General features: G+C 38.4%; 1 protein-coding gene across 1 annotated transcript in view; it reads right to left on the bottom strand.

Annotated features, from left to right (window-relative positions):
- Dsg2 (desmoglein 2) overlaps positions 1 to 27498 on the bottom strand; it is a 55381-nt gene that overhangs the window by 26712 nt on the left and 1171 nt on the right. The window contains exons 2-8 of the mRNA XM_015482456.2: positions 13423 to 13458; positions 9634 to 9768; positions 6252 to 6413; positions 5985 to 6129; positions 4793 to 4959; positions 2850 to 2987; positions 2547 to 2732 (exon numbers count right to left, since the gene is read on the bottom strand). Of these exons, the coding sequence (XP_015337942.1) occupies positions 2547 to 2732; positions 2850 to 2987; positions 4793 to 4959; positions 5985 to 6129; positions 6252 to 6413; positions 9634 to 9768; positions 13423 to 13458 (969 nt within the window). The remainder of the gene's footprint in view (positions 1 to 2546; positions 2733 to 2849; positions 2988 to 4792; positions 4960 to 5984; positions 6130 to 6251; positions 6414 to 9633; positions 9769 to 13422; positions 13459 to 27498) is intronic.

Consider the following 27498-nt stretch of genomic DNA (forward strand, 5'->3'; position numbering starts at 1 on the left):
ATAGGAGCAGGGTCCAAGAAGCAGCCTCCGCAGGCTCCGCGGCCCTGGGCCAGGGCAGTTCCGGGACGGTTCCGGGAGCCGGAACTCGGCTGCCCCGCGCTCGGTGTTTGCTCCGATAAGATCAGGTTCTAAGAAGCACCCAGGCACTGAACCCTAGCAATCTGTCTGCAAGCCGCAGGCGAATTGCAGCCTGAAATTACCTGTTCTATGGCTGAATGAGCTGCCGTCAGTCGAAAACAGGTATGGTGACGTCAGCTTTCCAACATGGTGGCTGCTGGCCTCCTCTGTGGTCTGACCGGTGTGGAGAACCGAGATGGACCGCTTCCTTCCCCCATCTCGAACCCAGAATTCAGCCCTGAGTACGGTGCTTGCACGGCTGGCAGAAACTGCAGTGCTGTATCCCTGCGTCGCTATCTCCTCGTTTCCCAGCGCGCGCTGCAGACTCTAGCCGCGGGGCGGTTTGCTGAATAAGCAGTGTTACCCTCCGTGCGACAAACCTCTCGCGTTTGAGTCCCCGTAGCCGATCCTCGTGCGATGGAAATCCTTCCTCCAGGTTCCGGAGCACCCCACTATTGCTGGAAATTCCTAACAAGATATCCTTTAGCCGTCCTGACTTGTCATACTCCCACACAGTGAAGCAGCACACAGGGGCAATGCACTCCCCTCGCCGCCATCTTCCTTCCCCCTTATTTATTTATTTTTAAAATACCTTTATTTTTAAATTTATTTTTATGTGGTGCTGAGGATTGAACCCAGCGCCTTGCACGTGTTAGGTGAACACTCTACCACTAAGCCACAACCCCAGCCCTATCTCTTATAGTTTTAACTCGCATTTTTCATAATGGTTAATGATATTGGGTACCTTTTCAAATGCATATTTCTGTGCATCTTCTTTTTTTTTTTACTTTTCTTTTAGTTGTTAATGGATCTTTATTTTATTCTTTTATTTATATGCAGTGCTGAGAATCAAACCCAGTGCCTCACACATGCTAGGCAAGCACTCTACCCCTGAGCCACAATCCCAGTCCTCTGTGTATCTTCTTAATCTCATTTCTTTTTGATGGAATCTGATTACTGCCTTTATAATTTGTAAGCAACTATTTTAAAAAAAAATCTTTATTTATTTTTATGTGGTGCTGAGGATCAAACCCAGTGCCTCACATTTGTGAGGCAAGTGCTCTACCACCAAGCCATAACCCCAGCCCCTGGAAGCAACTACTTAATATAGCTGAGATAACAAATTTGTAATTCTCTCCAACTGTTGCTTTCATTGTAATGCTGATTTTACTACTTTTCATCCACACTCCCCTTGGAAGAGTGGGTTGAGAATATTTCCAGCACCCCCATCATTCACCAGTATATGATTGCTTCTGTGTATGTTGTTGACTTTATCTCAAACATCAGGCATAGTTGAACCTATAATTGATAACTAAAAATTACACTATTTTCACATAAGCAGGTGAATTTTTATCTCTGATGATTATTTCTTCCATAATCATAAAATGTGTCTTCCTTTTAAAAATGAGGAAATGTATTCAATTGTCTTCTGCTTTTAAAGAGGTAATTTAAATGCATACATTAGTCTACTGATTAGTGGGGCTCATAATTATTACTATGAATATCAATTATTTTCTACTATGAATATCAATTATTTTCTACTCTATTATTGATTTTCCCACTGTTAGATTTTACCTAGACTGTCATATATTGATTTTTATAAAAATTTAGAAACTTCTGGAATCAATTATTGTCTGCCTATAACTTAATGAAATAATATTTTTAAAGCTGCAGTTTTGCATTTCATTTTAAAATCTGGCAAGGCAATTCTATCATAAACCACTTACAAGTACATTAATATTGTTCCTTGCTTATTTTGTTACATCCATCTTGTAATTTTTGTTTAAAAAGTGGGAGCTATAAGAACTAAATGTGTAAGACCCTACATACGCTTAATGATTGGATTCAATTTTTCTTCATTGATTCAATGCACAAGAGATTTGTTCCAAAATGTAGCCCCCGCAGTATTAATATTAAGAATACAAGTAGATTTTTGTTTAAAAGGCAAGATGCTGAGTCCCACCCAGTTAGGATTTGTGATAATGACACCCAGGAATCATCACTGTTGGCATGTAGCTTTACGAGGTGTTTCTTCGTCACACTTAAGTGTCAAGTTATCATAGCTTCTATTTTTGGATCTTATTAGTGAGGGTTGACTCTACTGTTAGATAAATAGACTGAGAGGTGGTAAGTGAAGGGATACTCAGCAGAGGCACAAGGTCATGGTGTGGGAATGACAGGAAGTGGTCTAGGCAGTGATGACGCTGGTCTCATGCTGTCTGGCTAGGATCAGAGTCCCCTGATCTAAAAATGAACTGTAGTGCAAATACTTGCTGACCACACAACTTGGGCAAGCTGGTATGGCCACTATCTTAAACAAATGTGGTGCTGGCTGTGCATGTAAAGTATTTGTGCTTGGAGCTCAAAATATGCTAGATTCTCTCCTGCAGCAACTTGTTCCACCCTAGTTTTGAACACTCATGACTTACCTTAATAAGGGTCACAATGCCTTCATTGGTCTGGGCATCAGTTTCTATGTGGAAATAACCCCCTTCGTTTCCTGATGCAAACGTAAAATTTGCTAACCAATTATCAGAACCTATTTCATCTGCATCGGTCACTTTTATGCGCATGACTTCTACATTGACTTGATTTTCTTCAATCGTTCCTTCGTACTGCAAAATAAGAACATGTGATTTTTATTCTGATATAATACAAACAAGTTGATATATATATTTTAGTTAGGGCCAAAATATGAATAAATAGGTACATTTATTATAAAAATAAGTTACCATTTCATTTTCCGTTACAGGGATATTGTCATTGACATCCAAAATACGAATCTGAACTTGAGCTTGTTTGACTGGTTTGTCTGTTATTTGTCCATTGCCATCTCTTGCTTCTACTGTCAAAGAGTAGCTGCTGTGTTCCTGCAGAGAAATAAAAGATATGCAACAGGGGTGAAAATGAATTGTTCCCAATCTTCCCTTCTGGTTTTAGTTCACATCACCATTGGGAAACGAACCATAGTATACTTTACTCATAAATAAGTTTCATGATCTGTTGTTTCTATGTTATTTATTTGTAGTCAAGAGCTTTTGAGAAAGGGCAGAAGAGGACTAGCAGAGTTACTGTCAAATTCTTAAATATTGCCATTGGTGGTATTCTCAGAAGACTCTGTTCTTAAACCAGTCTATACTAAAGGGACGCTGTTCAAAATACAGTTCATTCTGCAATGGAAGACGTGGTGGGATTGTATGAAATGTTTTGTTTCCTACCCTATACACATCATTCTTAGCTAAAAGGTAACCCAGAAGAACCTAGTCCCAAGAAAAACTTAACCAGTGAGGACAAAACTTGGTGATCTTTATCCTGACTTCCTCAGGAATAGGATTCTTAGAGACTGTGTCCTAGAGAATGACTGTCATTCAAAAAGGAACCTTCTCTTCCGTGTGTGGTCCCCTTACTGTAGCTACATTCTGTGTGGCTGGATTTAAGAAGTTTGGCAGCCACTGCCAGTACACAGAGGTCCTACGTGGGGCAGAACCACTCAGTGAATGAAGGACAGTTGGGGCTCTTGATGAGCCACCTGGCCTCTAATTCTGGCTTTGTCATTTACTAGCTGTGCTGGACACAAACTTAATCCCTATGATTCTCAGTTTTCTTATGGGGATAATAACTGGATCTGCCTCAGAGGTTTCCATATGGATTAAATGAGTTAATCCATATAAAGGGCTTAGGATATTACCTGGCCATGGTTAATACCCAATAAATTATGGCTTTTAATCTTGGCTAAACTTTCCACACCTCAGAAACGGTAGCTTATTACAAATCACACCACTAATTCAGAGTAATACTTTTCCTCTCTAGTTTTATGAGAACAGGTGTAGAGCAGAATGTTAGGAGTGATCAGATTCTTAAATTTTACAAAGATCCGGATGGCAAGTTGGCAACAATCCTTCCCATCTGAGCAAAGTTAATTTTCCAAGTACAATACCATACACTTGGATGATGATTTATATTTGAAGACAAAACAGTATTCACCAACATTTTATTCTTATATATTAGGATCTTTGTGCACGTAGCATCTGAAAATTCTTTTATTTTCCCCTTTAATTTAAAATTTTGAGTTAGAAATTAAAAGAATGAAAAGTTGTTGAGAGGACAGTCTAGGTAAACTACTCAAATTTCTCTTTAATTTGGGATTTAAAAATAATTTTCTCCTTTATAAGGATTTTTATTCCCTAGCCAGGACTCCTGTCTCCAGCCCCTTGCCCTCACCACCTTGATCCCTACAGTTCATTAGAGAACCCGCCAACTGGGAATGCTGTCAGGACTCTAGGAAATGGATTTCTAACTGGAGCGGTACTGGAATGGTGTTGTCTTTATGAAATTATCATTTCAACATAAACTCAAACATTAAAAAATTAAGCTGGTATTTTATATACATATATTTTAATGTGAAGTCCTCCACATCTGGTGCTTTTAAGAAATATATCTCAATAGGCATACAGCACATCTCAATTTGGACTAGTCACATTTCAAATGCTCAAGAGACTCATATAGCTAATGTCTACCAGAATGGGCAGTGTATCCCTAAAAAAGGATGATTCTTAGTTATCCTATGACCTAGGAATATTGAACGAACTAAGAAAATTCAAAGAAACACAGAGAGGAGCAACTGGAAAGGATAATAAGAAGTTTAAAAGATGAACAACATGAAAGTTTAATTTACCTCTCTGTCCAATGTAATACTGGTTGTATAAATCTCTCCCGTATCTTTATTTAGGTAGAACACTGGAGGATATGCAGGCTCCTGAGACACGATTCTGTAGGAAACCTTAGAATTCATGGTATTGGGCTCATCTGCATCTATTGCGGTGATTTTCATCACAAGTGTATCTAGCATTAGAAATCAAGATGACCAGGGTAAGTCCACTTACGTGTGACATTATATTATTTTTAATTTCAGTTTGTTTCTAAAAGAATTTCAGGTATTTGTCAAAACCACAGTTTAAGCCAGGTGTGATGGTGCATTCCTGTAATCCCAGTGACTGGGAGGTGGAGGTATAAGAATCCCAAGTTCAAAGGGATCTCAGCAACTTAGCGAGGCACTAAGCAACTTAGTGAGAGCCTGTCTCTGTCTCTAAAAATGGATGTGGCTGAGTGGTTAAGTGCCTTTGAGTTCAATCCTTGCTCAAAAAAAAAAAAAAGAAAAGAAAGCACAGTTTACCACAATCAAAAATTTACTTGAATGAGGAAATAAGCATGAGTAGAATAGAGGAGAAGGAAAACAAGATGAGAGCAAGGCTAAGATTGGGTAATTTCCTGCACAATGCTCTTAGAGGGCCTCATATGTGCTTATTAGCTAATACAGAAAAAGAAGCATGAGCAGCCACTTGATCCTGTTGTTTATCAGGATACAAACATCTCAGGAGAAGTATAATTATTCTTTTTATTTTGATCAAAGAGAAATCTTTCCTTGGAGTTTTCTATAGAGTACTTCATTGAAAAATGTTGTCAAGAAAACTTACAGTAAAAATAATATGTCAGAAGTCAGCAGCTCCATCCAGAGGCCCAAAGCCAGACAGATACCTGTTTTTATATGCAAAGTTTCACTGGAATAGAGCCACCCCCATTTGTTTACATAGTATCTCTGGCTGCTTTCCTTCCAAAGGGCAGACTTGAGTAGTTGCTATGGAGACCTCACCTGTCACATCAGTCTACCATCTTTTCCCAGGGTAAAAAAGATAAGTTTAAAGTCCTTTGAATTTATCATAAGAAAAGCCTTTCGGAACTGAGAGCCACAGGTTCATTTTTATTTATCCTGTGGGTAAGAACACTCAACTTCTGTTACAGTATGGGATTTAGTGTTTATTTACACAATGGAAATTAAATGGCACTCATGAAAAATAATAGACTCTTACTTGCTGCACTCAACTCTTCAACGGACCCCAGGAAGACTTCCTGTGTGAACACTGGCTCATTGTCATTGATATCAAGAACCTTAATCCGTAGTTCTAAAGGTTTCTCAAGATTGTTTCCTTTTTCATCCAAAGCATAACCCATTAGCTGAAATCGTGACATAAATAATAAAATTAACTAACGTAATTGGGTTGCTATAGCATCAAAAATTAAATCATAAGTATTACCAAAAAAAAAAAAAATACTACCAATAAAATTGTTCTACATACCAGAAAATATGGTGTTTCTTCTCGATCAAGAATGCTAGTAACATTCAGTTCTCCAGTGCTTGGATTAAAGACAAATATACCAAATGGTGGCTCTGTGATCCCTTTTCCAGTGTATTTGTAAGTAATTTTTAGTCCTCTTTCTTCTGCAATATCAGAATGGATCTAACATGAAAATAAGAGATGAGTGTCTCAAGTTAAATTCTTTGTAGTTTACATTGTAAATTAGTGCACAATTTCTGTTTGAAGTTGTCAAGACACTGAAAGGAGGGACATGGCACTAGCATCAGGGAACCTGGGTTCTGATTCTATCTCGGCTGCAGCTGAGTTATGTGACACTGAGTTAGCTACTTAACCTCCCTGTGCCTCAGTTTTCTTATCCTTTAACTGGAAAACATCTGAGTGTTTCCTTTTTTAGGGTGATTGTGAAATTAAGACATAGCTGTGTGCATCTTGCAGGGGGAGGAGATAGATTTTAAATTTGGCACATATGGTAAAAATCGCAGAGTCAAAATCACCCTCATTAATCTATTTGATTATCTGAAAATCATTCCCAAGAGGGATGAAAACCATCAAGTGCTTCCCTACTTAGAATGCCTCAGCACATCATGTTTCTAATCTGCTAGATATTCTGTAGTTACCATCTTGAGATCCTCTACAAGGCAATATCATTTGTATCTTTAAATGCTTCTCTGTGGTCCCCTAATGGTTCCTCATTTTCTCCCTTCACATACCACTAAAGTCATCACCACCATCTGCCTGCCTGGCCAGTTCACTATTATGAAACTTCAGGATTAGTTAGTCTTTCTTCCCTTAGGCTTCCCAACAATGCACTGGGGTTGTTGGGGTTTTAGCTGTGAGAAACCAAAAGATAGCGGATGGGTCCTCCAACCTCCTGCTACAGCAGCTCAGCTCCTGGAGTGCGATGGTAAATCTAGAGCAGTCACATGATCATTTTTCACTGAGCTTCTGCCTGTCCTTTTGCCAAATGCATGCCCATACACAATATACAGATACACTTATGTATGTGCATTTAAATTTACATTATAGTATTTATAAGGATATTCTATGTCTTTGCAGACTACTTGTATGTACTATATAATCCTACCTGGGTTAAAAATAAAACAAAAATCGTGTGGACAGAATTGTTGGTTTGTATACATGTATGTATGCAACTAAGAGTTTATTGCATATATATATATGTACGTGTTATGGTTTATGTATGAGGTTTTCCCCAAAAGCTCATATGTGAGACAATGTAAGAAAATTTAGAGATGAAATGATTGGGTTGTGAAACTTTTTAACCAAATCAGTGCATTAATTCCCTGACAGATATTAACTGGGTGGTAACTATAGGCAGGTAGAATGTGGCCAGAGGAGGCAGGTCACTGGGGGCATGCCTTTGGGGTATATATTTTGTCCTTGTTGAGTGGGGCTCTCTTTTGCTTTCAGGTATGATATTCTGAGTTGCTTTCCTGTACCACACTCTTCTGCCATGATGTTCTTCCTCATTTTAGGAAAATCTACTGAAAGATTGTATGAATTACTGAGAAAAAAAAGCAAGCCAAAATAAAACAAAAAACTAAGTTGCTTGTATATGTACTGTTATGTTGAGCCATACTTGAAACTCTCCAGATTTTAAGCAAAGCTTGGTGGGTTATGCCTGTAATCCAGTGACTAAGAAGGCTGAGGGGCAGGAGGATAGCAAGTTTGAGGACAGCCTTAGTAAATTAGTGAGATCCTATCTCAAAATAAAAAATTTTAAAAGGACTGGGAAATAATTCAGCGGTACAGTGCCCCTGGGTTCAATCCCCAGTATATATATATATATATATATATATATATATATATATATATATATATATATAAAGGCGGGGGGCTTTTATATTCTTTTATATTTAAAAAAATGTTGTTAGAAGACAGGAAACTTTATCTTCTATTTCATAGTCATAGTTTCTCTTGAAAAAGCTCTTCACATATGATCTTTATGAGATTGGAAAGATGAAGGTAAAACCTGGATTTGAACGTATACATTCACATGAATGCTTACTGAGCACCTACTGCACACAGGCGTTGGTCAGGGCACAGGCAGGACTTGGGCGCTCTAAGGACTAAGCCAAGCCTTCGTGGAGCTTACACTGTACTGAAGGAGACAGACGATGAAACAAGCAATGTTGATTCAGCAGTGAAATATGCCATAAGCCAATCTGATACAGGTTAAGAGGACAGAGAAAAAGTGGGTGAGGGCAGAAGGAGGTGACACTGTGTAGAGAATGCCTGATATATGCTAATCTTGCAGATTATCTGTGGGGATCAGATTCCAGGCAGAGTGAACAGCCTTGCAGAGTCGGGGACTGGAATGAGCTTGTGGTTACTTTAAGAGGATGTAGCAGAGTAGGGAATGGGAAGTGATTGGAACTGGGGACAGAGAGGTGGCCTAGGCGAAGCAGTCAATCATATGGGGGCAAGAGGGTTATTTTTTCCATTGCCCTGGGAAATCACTTAAAGGTCTCATCAAGGAGGTGAACATGCTTTGTCTTTTCAAAGGTTTGCTCTGGCCAAATTCTGGAGCATGGGCTGTGTGGAAGGGCTTGGCAAGAGTCAGAGCAGCAAGACAAGATGGGAACACTTTTTGTTACGAGGGATGGAGATAACAAAGCCTCAGACTATGGGAATGGAGTTGAAGAGAAGAGCGCAGAGTTTGGATATACTTTTTGGGTAGAAGTGATAATACTTGCTACATATCAGCCTTTAAAAACTGCATGGAATTATGGTGCCTTTTACATAAATGGGTAGAACTTTAGGAGAGCAGCTTTAGGGGAGCAAAACAACAAGGGTTTAAGTTTGTACAGCTAACTATGAGGTACATTTGTAGGAGGATTATCACATAATTGATTTTAAAAATTGGACCATTTGAGAGTAAAGAGGGAGCTACTACTTATTAAGCTAGGACGACAGGCACGAATCAGGATGTACAGTCACCCTCCCTCTCAGACCTCAGTTCTATCCACAACTATCATAAACTACTTTTTACCATAATACCCTCTTTGGAGGATTGTAATGCTGTGTTAAGTTACAATTAAATTACTGCCAGATGTCTCAACTCCTAGTTGAATCAAAACTTAAAGTGATAGATATTTTTTGCCAATGATGTTGCATCTTTCAGAAAGAGAAAGAAGATCTCAAAGTTGGTACTTGCTGCTAAAAGTCAGCTCTGCTAATTTTCTCTCTTTTTTTAAGCTCTGCTAATTTTCAAATATATTCTGAATATTAAGAAATTTAGTAATTACATAATCATCCTTAAATTTTAAAGCGGACATAAAAATCCTCTTCCACCACAGTTTTATTCATAGGTGTGTGTTTCATGTTCCTCTTTAGAAGATACCTTGGCAATTGGATTCTTTTTGGACAGATCCTCTCCTTCCCTCAGAGCCACAGGGGCGGTGATCCAGGCCCGCTTTTGCCGTACTAGGTGAGTATGTTTAGGAAGCAGCTGATTTTTGCTTCTGGTGTTTAAGGCCTACAATAATAAAATATTGCCAAAATATTATTACATATCATCGAGCATTTGTGTGAAATTCTATACTTTACTAAAGCTTAAAAGTAGTGCAAATTTTAAGGTATGTTTTACATTTCTTACCAAGCTTCATTTTTTAAAGAGGAATGTACATATTCTAATAATCTCTATAGGTGGTCAAGAGATTATCTCCAAGCCTATAAAGCAGAGAGTTGTGAGGAGGAGGAGGAGGAGGAGGAGGAGGAGGAGGGAAGAAGATATCCCAGAGTATCCAATTCAAAAGGCCTGAAGAATAAATTAATGGCCTCACCTTACAAATTGACAAGTGAGAATAACAGACCATGTCCAATAATTTTTCTTATTAGCTAAAAATGAAATTTCACTTTTCCTTGATGGCTTATGAATTAAAAATAAATTACTATCATGCTTTAAGACAAAATGTTTGTAAACTGTTGATATATATGTGAACAAAACTGGTACAACTGCCAGTTAATGAATTTGTTATCAGGAATGTGTAAAGGAATACATCTCCTGTCTCTTGTTTTTATAACTTTAGGTAGAAAACTATTATATAAATTTTCACTAGGGTTTTATAGGTAAGTATGTATTTTATGAAGGAAAAGTTTAATACAGAAGACCTACTATCTTAAGATCAGAAATGATTATTACACTAGGATTATTTTACCATTTACTAAGTTTGTTGCTGTACCTAAACATGTATTTTTTTTTTTGTTGTTTCAAAATACACTGGTTATAATTGATTTTTATTTGCTTTCATTTGAAAACCTTTTTCTTAATTTAAACAAATATAAATTATATATAAAGAATTATAAATTATGTTAAAACTTTTGATGCATCTATGTTCATTAGAGATATTGGTCTGTCAAAAATTCTCAACAAAATTCTGGCAAGTTGAATACAAAAACATATCAAAAAGATAGTGCACCACAATCAAGTATGATCAAGTTCATGACAGGGATGCAAGGTTGGTTCAACATATGGAAATCAATAAATGTAATTCATCACATCAATAGACTTAATGATAAGAATCATATGATCATCTCAATAGATGCAGAAAAAGCATTCAACAAAATACAGTACCCCTTCATGTCCAAAACACTAGAAAACTAGGGATAATAGGTACTTATCTCAACATTGTAAATGCTATCTATGCTAAGCCCCAGGCCAGCATCATCCTAAATGGAGAAAACCAGAAAGCATTCCCTCTAAAAACTGGAACAAGACAGGGATGTCCTCTTTCACCATTTCTATTTAACATAGTTCTTGAAACTCTAGCCAGAGGAATTAGAAAGACAAAAAGAAATTAAAGGGATACAGATAGGAAAAGAAGAACTCAAATTAGCACTATTTGCCAACGATATGATTCTATACCTAGAAGACCCAAAATATTTCAACAGAAAACTTCTAGAACTAGTGAATGAATTTGGCAAGGTAGCAGGATATAAAATCAAAACCCACAAATCAAAAGGATTTCTGTATATCAGTGATAAAACCTCAGAAAGGGAAACAAGGAAAACTACCCCATTTATAATAGCCTCAAAAAAAAAAAAATTGGGGAATCAACTTAATGAAAGAAGTGAAAGACTCTAGAATGAAAACTATAGAACGCTAAAGAAAGAAATTAAAAAAGACCTTAGAAGATGGAAATATCTACCTTGCTGTTGAATAGGCAGAGTTAATATTGTTGCAATGACCATATTACCAAAAGCATTACACAGATTTAATGCAATTCCAATAAAAATCCCAATGACATTCCTCATAGAAATAGAAAAAGCAGTTATGAAATTCATCTGGAAAAATAAGAGACCCAGAATAGCTAAAGCAATCCTTAGCAAGAAGAGTGAAGCAGGTGGCATCACTATACCAGACCTTAAACTATACTATAGAGCAATAGTAACAAAAATCAGCATGGTATTGGCACCAAAATAGACTTGTAGACCAATGGTACAGAATAGAGGACACAGAGACAAACCCCACATAATTACAGTTATCTTATATTAAACACAGGTGCCTAAAACATACTTTGGAGAAAGGATAGCCTCTTCAACAAATGGTGCTGGGAAAACTGGAAATCCATATGCAACAAAATGAAATTAAACCTCTATCTCACACCCTTCACAAAACTCAACTCAAAGTGGATCAAGGATATAGGAATTAAATCAGACACCCTGAACCTAACAGAAGATAAAGTAGGCCCAAATCTCCATTATGTCGGATGAAGCCCTGACTTCCTTAATAAGACTCCTATAGCACAAGAATCAAGAAATGGGATGGATTCTAACTCAAAAGCTTCTCAGCAAAAGAAACAATCAGTGAAGTGAATAGAGAGCCTACAGAATGGGAGCAAATTTTTACCACACGCACATCAGATAGAGCACTAATCTCTAGGATATATAAAGCACTCAAAAATCTTAACACCAAAAAAACAAACAAATAATCCAATCAATAAATGGGCCAAGGAACAGACACTTCTCAGAATATGATATACAATCAGTCAACAAATATATGAAAAAATGCTCAACATCTCTAGCAATTAGAGAAATATAAATCAAAACTACTCTAAGATCTCATCTCACTCCAGTCAGAATGGCAGCTATTCAGAATATAAACAACAATAAGTATTGGTGAGGATTGAGGAAAAGTGCATACTCTTACATTGCTGGCGGGACTGCAAATTGGTGCAGCCAATATGGAAAGCAGTATGGAGATTCCTTGGGAAACTGGGAATAGAACCACCATTTGACCCAGGTATCCCACTCCTTGGTTTATACCCAAAGGACTTAAAAACAGGGACACAGGGACACAGACACATCAATGTTTATAGCAGCACAATTCACAATAGCTAAATTGTGGATCCAACCTAAACACCCTTCAGTAGATGAATGGATGAAGAAAATGTGGTATATATACACAATGAAATATTACTCAGCATTAAAAGAGATTAAAATCATGGCATTTGCAGGTAAATGGATGGAGCTGGAGAACACAATGTTAATTGAAGTTAGCTAATCCCCAAAAAACCAAATGCTAAATGTCTTCTCAGATATAGGATGCTGATTCATAATGGGGATGGGGGGGCATGGGAGGAATAGAGGAACTTTAGACAGGACAAAGGGAAGGGAGGGGAAAGGAGGGTGGCACAGGGGTAGGAAAGATGGTGGAATGAGATGGACATCATTACCCTAAATACATATATGAAGACACGAATGGTGTGACTCTGCTTTGTGTTCAACCAGAGACATGAAAAATTGTGCTCTATTTGTGTAATATGAATTGAAATGCATTCTGCTATCATACATAACTAATAAGAATAAATAAAAATTTTTTAAAAAACTTATGATGCAAAAAATATCAAATTTCCTTCTATCTTTTCACTCATTTTTCACAGAATATCCATTGTTAACAGCATAAAGTATATCTTTTCTGAGAACACAGTTGTGCATGTATGCACACGTGGATAAAGGTCCTTCCCTATAAAACGATCTATATTCCCCAGCACTGATTGGCACTTATTTGTTTGAGAACAGCCATGTGTAAGGCAGCATGGGTTTTAATCTAGTACAACACAGCCAAACTGTCCGATATGAAGTAAAGCCTCTGAGTCCCAGAGATAGAAATAACCCCTTGGTTCCTTACCTCAAAGTGAAGTCCATTTCCAAAGTTAAAGCAGATCTGTAAAATAAAATTATAGACATGAAAACAGAAGTCTAACCACCATTCCATCCTTAGTCAAAATGAAATGACATTGAATCTTCCCTTTGCCCTTCCTCAATGACGAGGGCCAGAGGAAGGAATCTGCCTTCTCCTTGAGCCACACTGCCCATTCCAGAAAATGCCTGGAATCTTCAAAAACAAACAAAATAATCGGCCTTGTGAAATTTTAGCCATACCTTGGTTCTTTTCTTCTCACCCTGGTTTTCATCTTCTCTGGGATCCACTTACTTTTCCTCAAGCCCTTCAGGATGAGGTGAGCCTCCCAAGTACCCCCTAGGGCACATACACACCCCTGGCCGGGTTGACTTCTCCATTTTTCAACACTCCACCAACTGCTTTCTTTAATTCTTCGAAAGTAATATTACAATTTGGATTTCATCATCACAGCATTGTACTATTCTAAATACAGTTGTTTCTTTCCAAACTGCCCCATAAACTCCTATCCTGCTTCTGAATTTTGCTGTCATTTCTTTTTAATCTGGGTTAATTGCCTGCAGGCGTCATTGTCTCCTGGCTTCATCGAAATGAGCACTAATCTGGTAGCAGCATGTGGCCATTTATATTTAAACTGAAATTATTCAAAATTGCAGTTCTGTGGCTTAATAGCCACACAGGCTAATGGCTATCATTTGGACGGGGCAGATGGAGAGCATTTCCATCATGCAGACCAGCAGACGGCAATTGTAAAGATGTGAATGATAGGCAGGAGTCTTCATTTTCTTGAGTCTTTGACATTCTTGCCTCACATTGTTTCTGGCTCTCTACTATTCTCATACTGTCCCGGGCAACACTGCTAAGAGAAGGCTGTGGTGACCCAAAGGAATCCTCACATGAATTAGAGTAGCTATAAAGGTGGTGGCTCTTTCTAGGGTGTTTACAGTTTGCCCAGGAGAGTACAAGCTGATATTTATTGTGCAGGCAACCATCTGTTAGCATCCGTCCATCCACAGTGTGTCCAGAATACAAATTATGTAGTCTCCTTGGCTTTGTCTCCCTCTTATTGTATCCTGTCATAGCATTCCAAACCTCAGAACCCCACCCGATCACCTGGACCACACTTCTGTACCCACTTGCTTTTACACAATGGTCCCATATTTAATTTGATGGACACTGTATCTTTAGTCAGCTTCTCCTTCCCTCTTTCCCCAAGGAGAGGTGTCCTGGCTCCTTTCCAAGGTTAACCAGCATTTGTGTGCTTTGCTCTCAACTCTTGCTCTACCACATTTATCATGAAACTGGTCCTTCCACTGACCTTTCATCTTCATTTCCCACTGGCTAACCAAGCACAATTAGGTCTTTCTTATTCTAAAGCAGATCCCTCTCTTATTTCCGCTAACATATAATCTACTGACCCACACCCCTCTCTGACCATCATTCCAAATTGAAATAACTGTCTGTATTTATTGCATTCAGGTCCCCACCTTTCACTTATGTGTTAATTCATTGGAATGTGTCCTTGATTTGGGTTTTCTCAGTCTTGTTTGTCTTTTCCCATCTGCATGTCAGTTCCTTCTCAGATGGAGGCCATCTACACATATTGGTAATTCTCTGGTAAAAAGCATTTGTCTTTTTTTTCCCCTTCCTATTTATTCAATCATTTATATCTGTTTGGATTCATATATTTATTTTATTCTGTGGGTTACAAGTCAATACTATTTTATTTATTCTGTTCTTTAAATAGTTCTAGCTTTGGCCACTGAAATATCTCACAGGTTGGATTCCATGCCCCTGACAAGTCCCCATCTTTTGGGTTTGAGTGCTTCTTCACTTTCCAGAACTAGATGATCCAGGTTCCTCATGTGTTTTCTTCATTCCTGCCTAAGAATCAGCTATTTTTTTTTTTCCCCAGGGAGTCCTGGCTTCTGAAATTGGAGAATGACATTTAAAAGCCCAATATACATTACAACATGGTTTCCAGCCTCCTCAGCCACTTTTCTAGGGAAGATCAGTAAAGGTAAGAGATTTTCTTACCTTTGTTATTACTATCACACATTCTGCTTTAATTATTTTTGAGAAGCGGTATTATCTAATGGAAAATGCGTGGCTTTGGAAACAGTCACACCTAGGTTCTAATCTTATTTTTTGCCAGATGAGTTGCTGAGAATAACATGAGAATACAGGATACATACGGTGGCAGATGTTTTTGATGGTCTAGCTAACTGCCATTTCTTCTTATCTTCAGTGTTGCAGAACCCCATTTTGTTCAGGTGTCAGGTAGACCCTGCCTGGTTCATGAGTAATGACTGGTGCGTGACAGAACATGGTTGCTCTGACAGTGGTTGGTTTAGACAGAAACGTGTAAGAGAATTGGGTCAATGAGGGATCTGCAAAAGACTCTCCTCGAAGATAGGAAGAGAAGTATTCACACAGTTTCCCTTTTTAAGCACCCAGGAGATGGCTGAGCAAGGATGTGGCATGTGGAATGGTTATCGCCATCCTGTGACCAAGAAGGGAAAGCTAACAAAATGGTAGATCAGCTAAATTGAAATAGTGATATTACTGAGTTAGAGTTGATCAAACCTAGAGAGCCACCCTATCTCTATGTGATATTAAATTCTCTTTATATTATATTAAACTTCTTGTGTGATATTCTTTTTGTTTAGCCTACTTTGGATTAGGTTTTCTTATTTGCATTTGAAAGCAACTAAGGACACACCCATTTTGCAGGGTTACTGTGCAATTAAAGAAATATCATATCAAGTTTAACTACTGTAGTGACAGAGACTCAGTAAATAGAATTTATGATGGCATTTCCTCAGTTCTAAGTCTTATATGTTAACATTTCTGAAATTTGGCCTTATTCATATCCTCAATTTTCTGAGCCTCTAAAATATGCTAAGTAAAAGAATGTTCTTACTCCATTAGATTCTTACATTCTTATATACAGACAAAAGTGGGCTGTGTAAGAGCCAAAAAGAAAATCAAAACAGGGTCAGGATGGTAGAGTGATTTAGAAGTGTGGGCAGACTCTCAGAAGGCACTGCTTCCGCCTAGTGAAACCTGACTACAATGAGGGAGCATCAGGGAAAGTCCTGCAAAAGGATTACCAGGCCCAGTGGTTGGAATGGCTTTGGTGCGGTCACGGTTGGTTTGATGGAGGGGAGTGTCTCTGTGAAGGTGATGTTAGAGGGAAAAGTCAGATCCTGGTCATGAAGAAGACTTTGGATTTTATTCATAGAGAGCTTCTCAGCTTAGAATGACAGAACTCAAGTTTGGAAAAGCTCTTTCCAGCTGTTGTATGGAGAATGAACCACAAGGAGACAAGAACAAATGCATGGAGACCATGCCATAGTCGCTGCAGTAGTCCAGGCAACAGACAACCCTAGTTTGAACCCTGGGGGTTGCAGTAAAGATTGGTAGGAAGTAGAGACTTTCTATGTATACTTTGAAGGCAAATGCAACAGAACTGTGGATGGATTGCCTGAGGGAAAGGGAGTCAAGATGACCCTTAGAATTTTGACTTCCTATTGAGTAAGTGAAGCTTCCAGAGATGAGAAAAAATGGGGCGGCATCAGTAAGGATGGACAGAGGGATGGCATTAAGGGAGGAATGTTACGGGAGGCAAGAGCTGTTTTTACATTCTGTGTAAATAGCCTATCAGTAATGAGTATGGCCCTTAGAACCAGGTTTCAGCTGGAGGTAAAAATGGGGGAGAGGTCAGTGAGTTTTCGTTAAGGAAATGGGATGCAAGAAGATCTCTGTCAAGTGGGTGTATATCTAAGAAGCCAGTGTAAAGCAGACAAGGCTAATTTATGCCATTGGAAATCAAGACACTGGCCACCCATGGGGGTGGGCAGAATCTGAAGGGAGTACCAGAAGGCCAACGGGTGCTGGCAATCTGTTTCAATGTGGTTACTGGTGACAGGACGTTTTCAGTTCGTTGAGGATACAGCACATGTTTTCCTATGTGCACTTTTCTGTATGTATGTTTCACTAAAAAGTTAAAAATGGATGTGCACCTGAAAATTGAGAGTGTCTTGGAGTCTAGGTAAATGGTTCTTGTATTTGCATTTTAGTGACTCCTACTGCAGTAGCCTATTTTCACACACTTAATAAGGCATGAGGAACTCAGAACTCAAACATTTGCTCCACACTTGTATGAAAAAAAATCCATGAGAGTTACACTAATGTTTTGTCAGTTTTAAAACTATGTTTTCTGACTGAGGAAATAATGACTTAGCTACTTCTTTCTATAGTAAACCATTTGGATCCTGAATCTCACAGGATACGTTGTTTTTTTTTTTTTTTTTTTTTTTTTTTTTTTATTTCAACAAGTAGTTCAAAACTGAGGGTGATTATGCCCTGCTGGTCCCTCTTCTTCCCCCCACCACTGTGGACACGAGGTTATGTCTGGAGACATTGTGCATTGTCAAAACAGTGGGTGGAGGGGAGACAAGTGCTACCAGTGGGTTGAAACCAGAGATGCTGCTCAATGACCTCAAATGCACAGGACAGCCCTGCCCCCCAACAATGCTCCAAATGGCGCTGCAAAGTGCTGAGGTTAAGAAAGCTTGATCAAGCTTCTCTGATTGGAAACTACCACAGTAACCTGGGTCTGACAGTTAGACATCGTGATGCTGTTTATTTCCCAACTGGTCACATATTGCAGGGAATGTGAACAGCCACGCAGATGCTCTCTACTTTCTGTTCTCCACCCAGTCCCTGGCACTACTTTTTAACATCTCCTCTCTGTAAGTTGTTGTTTGCTGAGGGGGGATGGAGCCCAGTGCATGCTAGGCAAGATCTCTAGCCACACAGCCCTGGCCCAGCCCTCTCTAAGACTGAGTGATCGTCCCACTCCAATGTTGTAAAAGGGTTGCCTGCATTGAAAGGGAGGCTGGACGAGATGGAATGTTATTTTTTCTCCCAACCATGAACTCTGTGACTTTTTTCTCTCACAACTTGGTGACAGAAAAATGTCATATGGGATATACCTACAGAGGAAAAGTAAGCTTTTAGTGCCTGTATCTAAAAACATGTTTTTAGATTAAAAGCTTTCAAAAGATTCCCCATTTTATAAGGCTTCTCCTTTCTCCCTCTCTCTTTAAAGTTTTTACCACCGGATCCTGTGCATCTTGTAGAAACTGGTCTTTCTGGCAGCTGGTCAGAAAAAACTTTTTTTTTTGGCAGAGGCATGAAGGAAGGTGCAATATCACTGCAAAACACAATCAATCAATGTGCTCTTTGTTCTCCAGGTCAGCACTTTAGAAATGTTGTCCTGTTCTGAAGTCACTTTGATGAGTTTCACAAGCAGAATCTAAGAGGACTCCTGACTCATTAGATGACAGCTGATCCTGGCTCAGATTCTCTTTCTGAAGTCCTTGGTATAAAACAGACGATCTTAAAGCGTCCTTCTGTGGGCCCATGATTCCAAGATAAGGTGACCCCTTAAACTTTAATATCTCTGATGAATACATATCCTATTTAGTACAGATGAGATGTAGAGGGATACAAAGTAGGTTAAAGTTCTCTTTGGATTTTAAGGCATTATTATGGCTTATTTCCATTCAACCAGATATGACTTCAGGCAGAATGTTTTAAAATTCTTTGTTTTTCTCTTTTGCTGTAGAGAAGGTCAAATAAGATACCACCTTGGGGGTCCTTGGCTCACCCCCAACCCGTGCATTCTTTGTTTCTTCCAGAGCAGTAGTATGGGTTAGACCCAGGGCCTCACCCCTGCTAGGCAATCTACCACTGAGCTACATCCTCAGTCCTACCTCCATTCTTAGAATGATTTCAACTTTGGCTGAAGCAATATAAAGAAAATAAAATGAGATAAAGGCAATGGATGCTACTTGTTTATGTCCTCTGGTCATAGAGCCTGATTTGTCTGTTTGTACTGATAGACTAGAGATCTAGCCCTTCATAGCTCTGTAGCCACAAAGTTTTTGGCACGTTTTGGCAGGATCTCTGTAGTCATAGCAACTTACACATCCCCCAAAATTCAAGTGGTCCAGTGCAGTCAGGGTAGATCAATGATTACTCTGATGAATCTGTTGGACCAGCTTTATATTCAAATTTCAGCTACTGAACTTTTCTCCTCTTATTTTTTTTAAGGGAGTGGGTGGGTGGGAAAAAAAATAGTCTTTATAAAATTTCTTATTTTATGAATAAACAGCACAACTTGTTTTGAAAATCCCAGCTTAAATGCACAACGATAAATGACACAGACATTTATATATTCCTATAGCAGTCTCACTCAACAGCCGATTTAAGTCTATCATTGTATTTTTCAGAGTTGTGAATTTAACGTATCTCAACGAGCAAGAAAAGCAGAACTTTGAGCTCTACTTTTTAATTCATGAACTCTGAATCTGAACTTTGGATAGCAAATATTTTATATCTAACTAGCAAAGTATATAATTTATCATCATCTTTCCCCTGTTCTTCAGATGTTCACCTTGAGGTAACAAATGTGATTTTAGGTGAGTCATACTGAGGTTAACTCCAAAGAGGAAGACATTTTCTTTGTTGTCATTTTATTGACTCAGAATTTTAAACATGGTTTTAGCAAGACTGTGCTACACCTGGCTTGTCAGATCATGCTGTGCATTTTTATTTCCAGTAAAGTTTTGTGTAATCACGGACAGCTCCTACTATTTTCCTTGGTGTAGACAGATCAACTAAAGGCGCAGAAAAGTCAACATTATTACTCAGTGTCGATTCCCTTGGCTTCTACATCATCTTTTAAAAAAAGACAGAAGTTGCTAACAAATAGTCAAAAGTAGATCTTTTGATATTTAATATTTTCTACTGATTTTCTTCTAATGGAAAGGTTAGGAGTGATTCTCACATTTGAGTGGCATTGGGTCACCTTGTTACCACCCAGACTGCTGGGTCCCACCCCAGGGTTTCTGGCTCAGCAGGTTTGGGGTGGGGTCCAGAAATGTGTATTTCTAACAAGTTTCCTGGTAATACTGATGTTATTGGTCTCTCCAGGAAATCCTGTGTGTAAAATCAGACTAGCAAGGGAAATTGAGGAAGAAGAGATCCTGGGTAATACAGAAACTGGAAAATGAGCCCTTCAACACTGAGATGTGTGAAAAGACATATTCTAAACCAGAAAATTCAGGAACTGGCAGCTACTACCATCACAAGAAGAGCTTCTATTTAAGAAACATTAATCAACTGCTATAGGATTGTTTTAAACGGTCTTTTCCCTTTTTATCTTTTCTTCTAATTCACGTTTTATGGATCCTAAGCATTTATCATTTTTGAAATACATTTCCCTTTTTTTGGTATACATTTTCTTTAACAGCCACAAACGCTTTTTAGAATCAGGCAAAATATAAGTAAATCTGAAAAGTACATTTCACATAAATTGATACTCAGATACCATGGGCTGTTTTTATTTTATTTTGCTGCAATGTGTTCATGAAAATTATACTAAAAAATAAAATGAAGAAAAACAGAATTTTTCCCCCCACTAAGAAGTTTAAAAAACTCCCAAACTTCAGATTGCCCTTTATCACCATTAGATGGCGCTCGTCTGTCAGAAGGCAAACTCTAGGAAACACCAGAAATTAACCAACAAGACTCCAAGGACTAAAGTGGAAAATAGGCATTTTCAATTGGCTTAAAAAGAGCAGACTATCAAAATAGAAGAGTGGAAAATCAAGGACTTCAGAGCATCTGGGTAATTCCCAAATAGTTTTCCAGGACTCTATCTATCTATAGAGTTAGGTAGATATGGATTTACATTTCTTCTGTTTTTCTTTCATAGAATGATTCGAGCTTGCAATGAAATTAATATTCTAGTACCAAAAGGCCCGAATTTATTGACAATTAACTATAAAACTGCTATGATGGGACGTCAGGTGACAGCTCTGTATTGACAGACAGGCATTTGGTGTCAAACTATTCAACTTCACTCACTGTTAACATTCACTAAATCCAGTGCCTGGCACACAGGGGATGCTCAAAACAATGTCAAGTTTTCTTTCTTACACTCTTCTTCCCTCACTGTAAGTTCCCTAATTGTGGCAGAGGATTGGCAGTTTATATAGACATAGATTATTGGGCATATAGTAGAAGCATAGTTAGTCATTGCTGAATGTATGAAAGTCAAAAATTTACCAATCTACCTCTCCGAGCATTAAGTATTTCTTCCAAACAAGTGAAATTCAGATCTCCCAGTTTTTCAAACATAGAAAGGTACTTTAGCTCATGTTTTTAAAGACTATCTCTGTGTCTAGGACATATAGTTAGTTTACAGATAAATGTTACAAAGATCCTGCTCTAAAGAAGTTTACAGTTTAGTAGGAAAGTCCTCCCTTAACCAAGAGGGATACCCAAGACTCCCAGTGGATGCCTGAAACATTGGACAGTATGGAACTGTATATGTACTAAGCTTTTTTCCTAAGTATACATAATGACAATAAAGTTTTAATTTACAAATTAGGCACAGCAAGAGAGTAACAATTAATGATAATGATGAAATAATCACAACAATATGCCATAATAAAAGTTATTTAACACTTAGAAATTGTTCATATTTGGAATTTTTCATTTAATATTTTTGGATCACAGCCGACTGCAGGTAACTGAACTTCAGAAAGCAAATGGGTAAGAGGCCACACCTCTACACAGAGGTGGAAAACCTTAACTGTGTTGACAACAGATACAAAAATAGTTCTGGGGAGCTCAGACAAGGCAGAAATTACTTTCTGCTGGTAGGGAGAAGGTGGCAATGAACTTGGCCTTGAATCTGCCTGTGCAGATGAAGGAAAGAAAACACACAGATCAGAGGCAGCATGCACTGGAACATGGAGATGCAAGGACAAAGAACAAGAGAGCAGTTAGGCACCTAGACGATACAACAGTGGCAAGCAGAACAGAAGGACAAGTTGTGCTAAGGATTGTCGCTCATCTTATAGGAGGGGGTGGTGGTGGTGAATCATTGCCAGCTTCTGAATAGGGAATTTGTCACAAGCACCTCTGAAAGATTTTTCGACATTAACTATGGTGCAGCATGAAAGGCAGAAGATGGTTCAAAGACTAAAATCAACTCCCACAGGGTGAAGAGGGGGGATAAAAACCAACAACAACAACAAAATAGGGCTGGGGATATGTCTCAGTGATCAAGGGCCCCAGGGTTTCTTCCCCAGAAACAAAAACCAAAACACAAAAACCCAGGGGGGATGTAATGAGGACCAGCACCAGGTTAGTGGCAATGAGTTAGATGGGTGGAGGCAGAGTCTTCGTGGGGGAAAACTTGGCAATGTCTTGCACATGGATAATAGAAGAATGAGCCAGAGGGAGCTAAAGTTTTAAGAGTGAGTGGTTAGAAGGATGCGATTTTCAGAGGATAGATTGCAGAAACAATAAGCTTAGGTGCCGGGGAAATCCTTTGGGTAGGGAAGAGACACTAGACACCAGTTGGCTGGCAGAGAGGCTCAGTGATGCACAGCAGGCTACTGAGGAGCTTGTCGGACATTCACCTATGTGAATGCACATGACCTGCAGGCAGTACCCTCTCATTCCCGAGGTTGCCACCAATGTCTTTCAGGCCTCCCACCTTCCAGTGATATATCTCCTCTGTCCCTCTACTGCACATCTCTCCACTGTGCTTGCCCAGAAAAAACAGGGTGAGAACTGCTATTGGGTTCCTAGGGATGAAAGAAACCCCCAAAATTGAGGAAGCAAAGGAAGGAGGCATTGGCAGGGATGGTGAGTTCAAAGCCAAGAAGAGATGATTAGCAGTGTTTGGGCTAGGTCCCTTGTCTAATGTCTTAATGAGGACTTTTGGGTTTTTGAAGAATAGATCATTAAGATAAAACAATGGGTACAAAAATGATATAATTGTTTTTTAAAAATATTTTTTTAAAAATAAATGTCTTTATTTTATATTTATGTGGTGCTAAGGATCGAACCCAGTGCCTCACGCATGCTAGGCAAGTGAGTGCTCTACCTCTGAGCCACAATCCCAGCCCCTAATTATTATTATTATTTCTTTTAAGTTTACATTGCAGGGGACTTGAAAGAGCAGTAGGAGGGAAGTGTTTTAGAAGTGAGAAAATCTGAACTGTCTCATCTCTCATCTACATTCACATTTACCCTTTCAGTCCCCAGTCAGGCAGCAACTGTTTGATGAGAATAATTCACATACTGTTTGTCCCAGAATAGATGCTCAATACTTTTTCTGGAGTGAATGAACATATAAAGGCTTAATCAACCACAAAAGTATATCCATTTTAAAAAGGGAACCTAGTGCCCAGCACAGTGACGCTTGCCTGTAATCCCAGTGGCTTGGGAGGCTGAGGCAACAGGATGGTGAGTTCAAAGCCAGCCTCAGCAACTTAGCAAGGCCCTAAGCAACTCAGAGAGACCCTGTCTCTAAATATAAAAAAAGGGCTGGAGATGTAACTCAGTGGCTAAGTGCCCCTGGATTCAATCCCTGGTCCCCCCCCCCAAAAAAAAGGGAACCTAGAGAAAGTAAGATGAATCCCAAATTAGAACCCTTACTATTTATATTTGCTTATCACTGTTTTCAATGTGGGTGTTACTAGCATTTTAGAGAGGAAAAGTATTCACAAGTGGCCAATGCTTCTTGAAGGTTCTGCAGATTGTAGGTTTGGTACCCCTAAACTTTGGGAACAGAGGACTAGAGCATCCTCAGGCACTGACAACCAAATGTCTTCTTAATCCTTTTGCTGTTTCACAGCCCTCCACTCCTGACAGGCTGTATCTCCCTCCACTCTGCTGGGTGATTTCTGGCTTCTCTGCTTGTCTGATGACAGCAGACCAAGGCCTGAATGCCTCCTTACCTCATTGGTTTTCACTTGGCTAAACTGTACTCATTTAGTCAAATTCTCTTTCTTTTCTTCCTTCCTTGGTTGTGTTGGGGACCAAAGCCAGGGCCTTCTGTCTGCTAAGCATGCTCTCCAGCTCTCAGCCACACCTCCAGCTTACCCTTTGTTCTTTTTCCCCTTTATCTCAACCAAAAACAAAACACAAAACACCTTTTCATTTTCTGAACAATTGGAACACCTCCCTACAAACACTCACTTGGCAAGTGTTTTCTGGCTTCTTCTGTGGGCTTGAAGACCAAAGTCTCATCTCATATGAATTCATCTGCTTCATATTGTATGTTAAAGCAGTGACAGGCTTTCCTAGCTCCTCCAGAGGACCATACACTCTTGTCTGTAGGCCTTTGCCTTTGTTCTTCTCTCAACATACCACATCTTCTCTTTTTCTCCGTATCATTTCACTAATTCATAATTATCCTCAGATCTTGGATGGGATGCCCAGCATTGGGTTGGATGGTAGGCTCCATGGTACTGTGTGTTTCTTTATCAGGACTCTTCTTGTCACTCATTACCCATTGGGAAGCTAGCCATTTCCTTATTGTATCCTTTGCAAGACTATAAATCTCTCGAGGGCAGGGCGTGTCTGGCCTTTTCATAACACCCCTCTTGTGTCTAGCACATTGCCTAAAACCAAGAAGGGATTCTCTTAATACCAGCCATCTACGGTGATTTCTTTTCTGGTGGGCATTCCTCACCTTATTCCTACACTGTGATATAAATCCTGGAGCTCCAAATTTCTCCACCCTCTTCACCAAGTTTTGCATCAAATAGGTGCTCAATGTTCACAATTTGAAATCAAGTTTGGTGTCGTATGATGTATACAAACCAAACTGACAAGATAATCTTTCATCATCTATGGACTAAATATTTGAAAAGTGCCCTCAAAGCTGTTGAAATTTGAAAGAAAGAAAAAGCTCTGATCAAAAAAATACTCAAGTAGATCTAAACCTTATTTATGATTTCAATTAAGGTTTCTAATTTTTATTATAATTTGTCATTTTAAAAAATACCAATCCTTGTGTATGCTATATTCACAAATCAACTATTTTGCAAAATTTAGACAAGTAATTAGATCAACTGAGAATTTTATCAATACATATTTCTGGATCTCAGCCTTAGAGATTTAATTTAGCTCGTCAGAGATTTCTAATAATCAGGGAAAATTTGGACCAATAAATGCTCATTTGGATCACAAAATACTTTTCCTTAAATTTGTTATTAAAGAAAACTTCTGTTAAGAATTGCCATTTTCCTGATTCAGGAGGTTGAGGCAGGAGGACCACAAGTTCAAGGTCAGCCTTAGCAATTATCGAGGCCCTATGCAACTTAAACAGACCCTGTCTCTAAATATAATGAAATAAAATAAAATAAAAAATTAAAAGTGGTTAAACATCTCTGGGTTCAATCCACAGTACCAAACCAAACCAAACCAAAAAACCCAAAACTATTAATAAACAAAGAAAAAATCAAGTAGCATCCTGGTCAGAGTGGTTTCTAGACTATGAAAGAAGCAGTGTGGCTTTTGGTTCCTGATCACAGGAGAGGAAGCTCCTAAGTGGCTGAGTTCTGCTTTGTGGCTTTGAAGTTATATTTAAAAGTTCTAAATCTCAAAACGTAAGTTTCCATCCTGGAGTTGTGGAGGGAGAGGGAGACAGCTAAAACTGGAAAAATTTCTTCAATCCTTCCTAGAATTACCTAGTCAAATTAATATCCTGTGATAACTCTCTTCTTTAGCTTGTTAAATTCTGTTATCTATAACTGAACTCTGACCCAACAGACTGTAATTTATATTCCTTCCTATAAAGAAAGTATTGTTTTCTTTTTTTGTCCCAAACACTATACTTTCAACTTCAAACACATTGGATTTATCCATTATTCTTTGACTAAAGTGTGTGTGTGTGTGTAGATAGATAGATAGATAGATAGATAGAAATTTAGAGGATGAGGTTGTGGCTTAGTGGTAAAGCACTTTACTAGCATGTCTGAGGCACTGGGTTTGATCCTTAGCACCACTTAAAAAAAATAAATAAAATAAAAATATTCTGTCCATCTTCTCTCTCTCTCTCTCTCTCTCTCTCTCTCTCTCTCTATATATATATATATATACATATATAAAGTTATATCACAAATAGTACTTTCTATAATGAACAGGATTCTGCTCTTGTCTAGTTGGCTATAGTCACTCTTGAAGGAAGAGTCTATTATTGCCCAATGAGGTAAAAATATAAAATTGCTAAAATGAAAAGTTTGCCTAAACAATTTACTCTTTTCTCTGAGTGTACAAATTGGCTTGCTTGATATGCCATTTGAAGACTGAAAGTAATTTCTTTTCTTAGATGGAGAGAATTTAATATTTAACTTTTGAGGTGTGTTAGGTGCTTTGTTAGTATTCTCCTTAGCTAGAAAACATCTAAATCAGAGGATTAGGTCGTGTTGGAAGTCAAAAACAAAGCACAATATTATGACAGAAAATTTTCATTTAAAAAAAAATGAACTTGAATTGAAAATTACCTCAGCAACATGCACAAGACGAAATGAAATAGAGCATGAAAATGAACTTGTCTGCCAAAAGTCTGGAGTTCCTAATTATCATGCTGTCTCAAGTGAAAGTTCATTGAAATATCTGGATTGGAGTTAGTCATGCTTTTTTTTTTTTTCCTCTTTTGCCTTAAAAGTCCATTTACCTAGATATATAAAGATACACACACACATATATTTTTTCTCCCTCTCCCTCCACAACTCCAGGATGGAAACTTACCTTTTGAGATTTAGAACTTTTAATTGAGTGAATGTACTTGCATTTTTAGTTTTAATCATTATATAAGAAAACTTTGTATGATTTTGTATCTAATATCTCTGAAATATATATATATATGTATATTATATATTTATATTTTATATTTGTATATAATCTCTGGAAGATGAAGCCACACCTTTATTAGCACTGTACCTGTCACTTTATCAAAACCCACTTTAAGCCAGGCACTTTTCTTAGTTAAGAGTTCAATCCTTTAACAAACAGAAAACTGAGTTTTACATCTCATTTGATCTTAGAAACCAAATGGAAGAAATCTAGCTTTGGATCTGAACACTGTCTCTTGAGGCAGCCACTGAGGCTGAGGCAGGAGAATAGCGAGTTCAAAGCCAATCTTAGCAACTTTTTGGATGTCTTGAGCAACTTAGACCTAGT

This window comes from Marmota marmota, unplaced genomic scaffold, assembly GCF_001458135.2.
Source record: "Marmota marmota marmota unplaced genomic scaffold, marMar, whole genome shotgun sequence".
NCBI classification, from domain to species: Eukaryota; Metazoa; Chordata; class Mammalia; order Rodentia; family Sciuridae; genus Marmota; species Marmota marmota.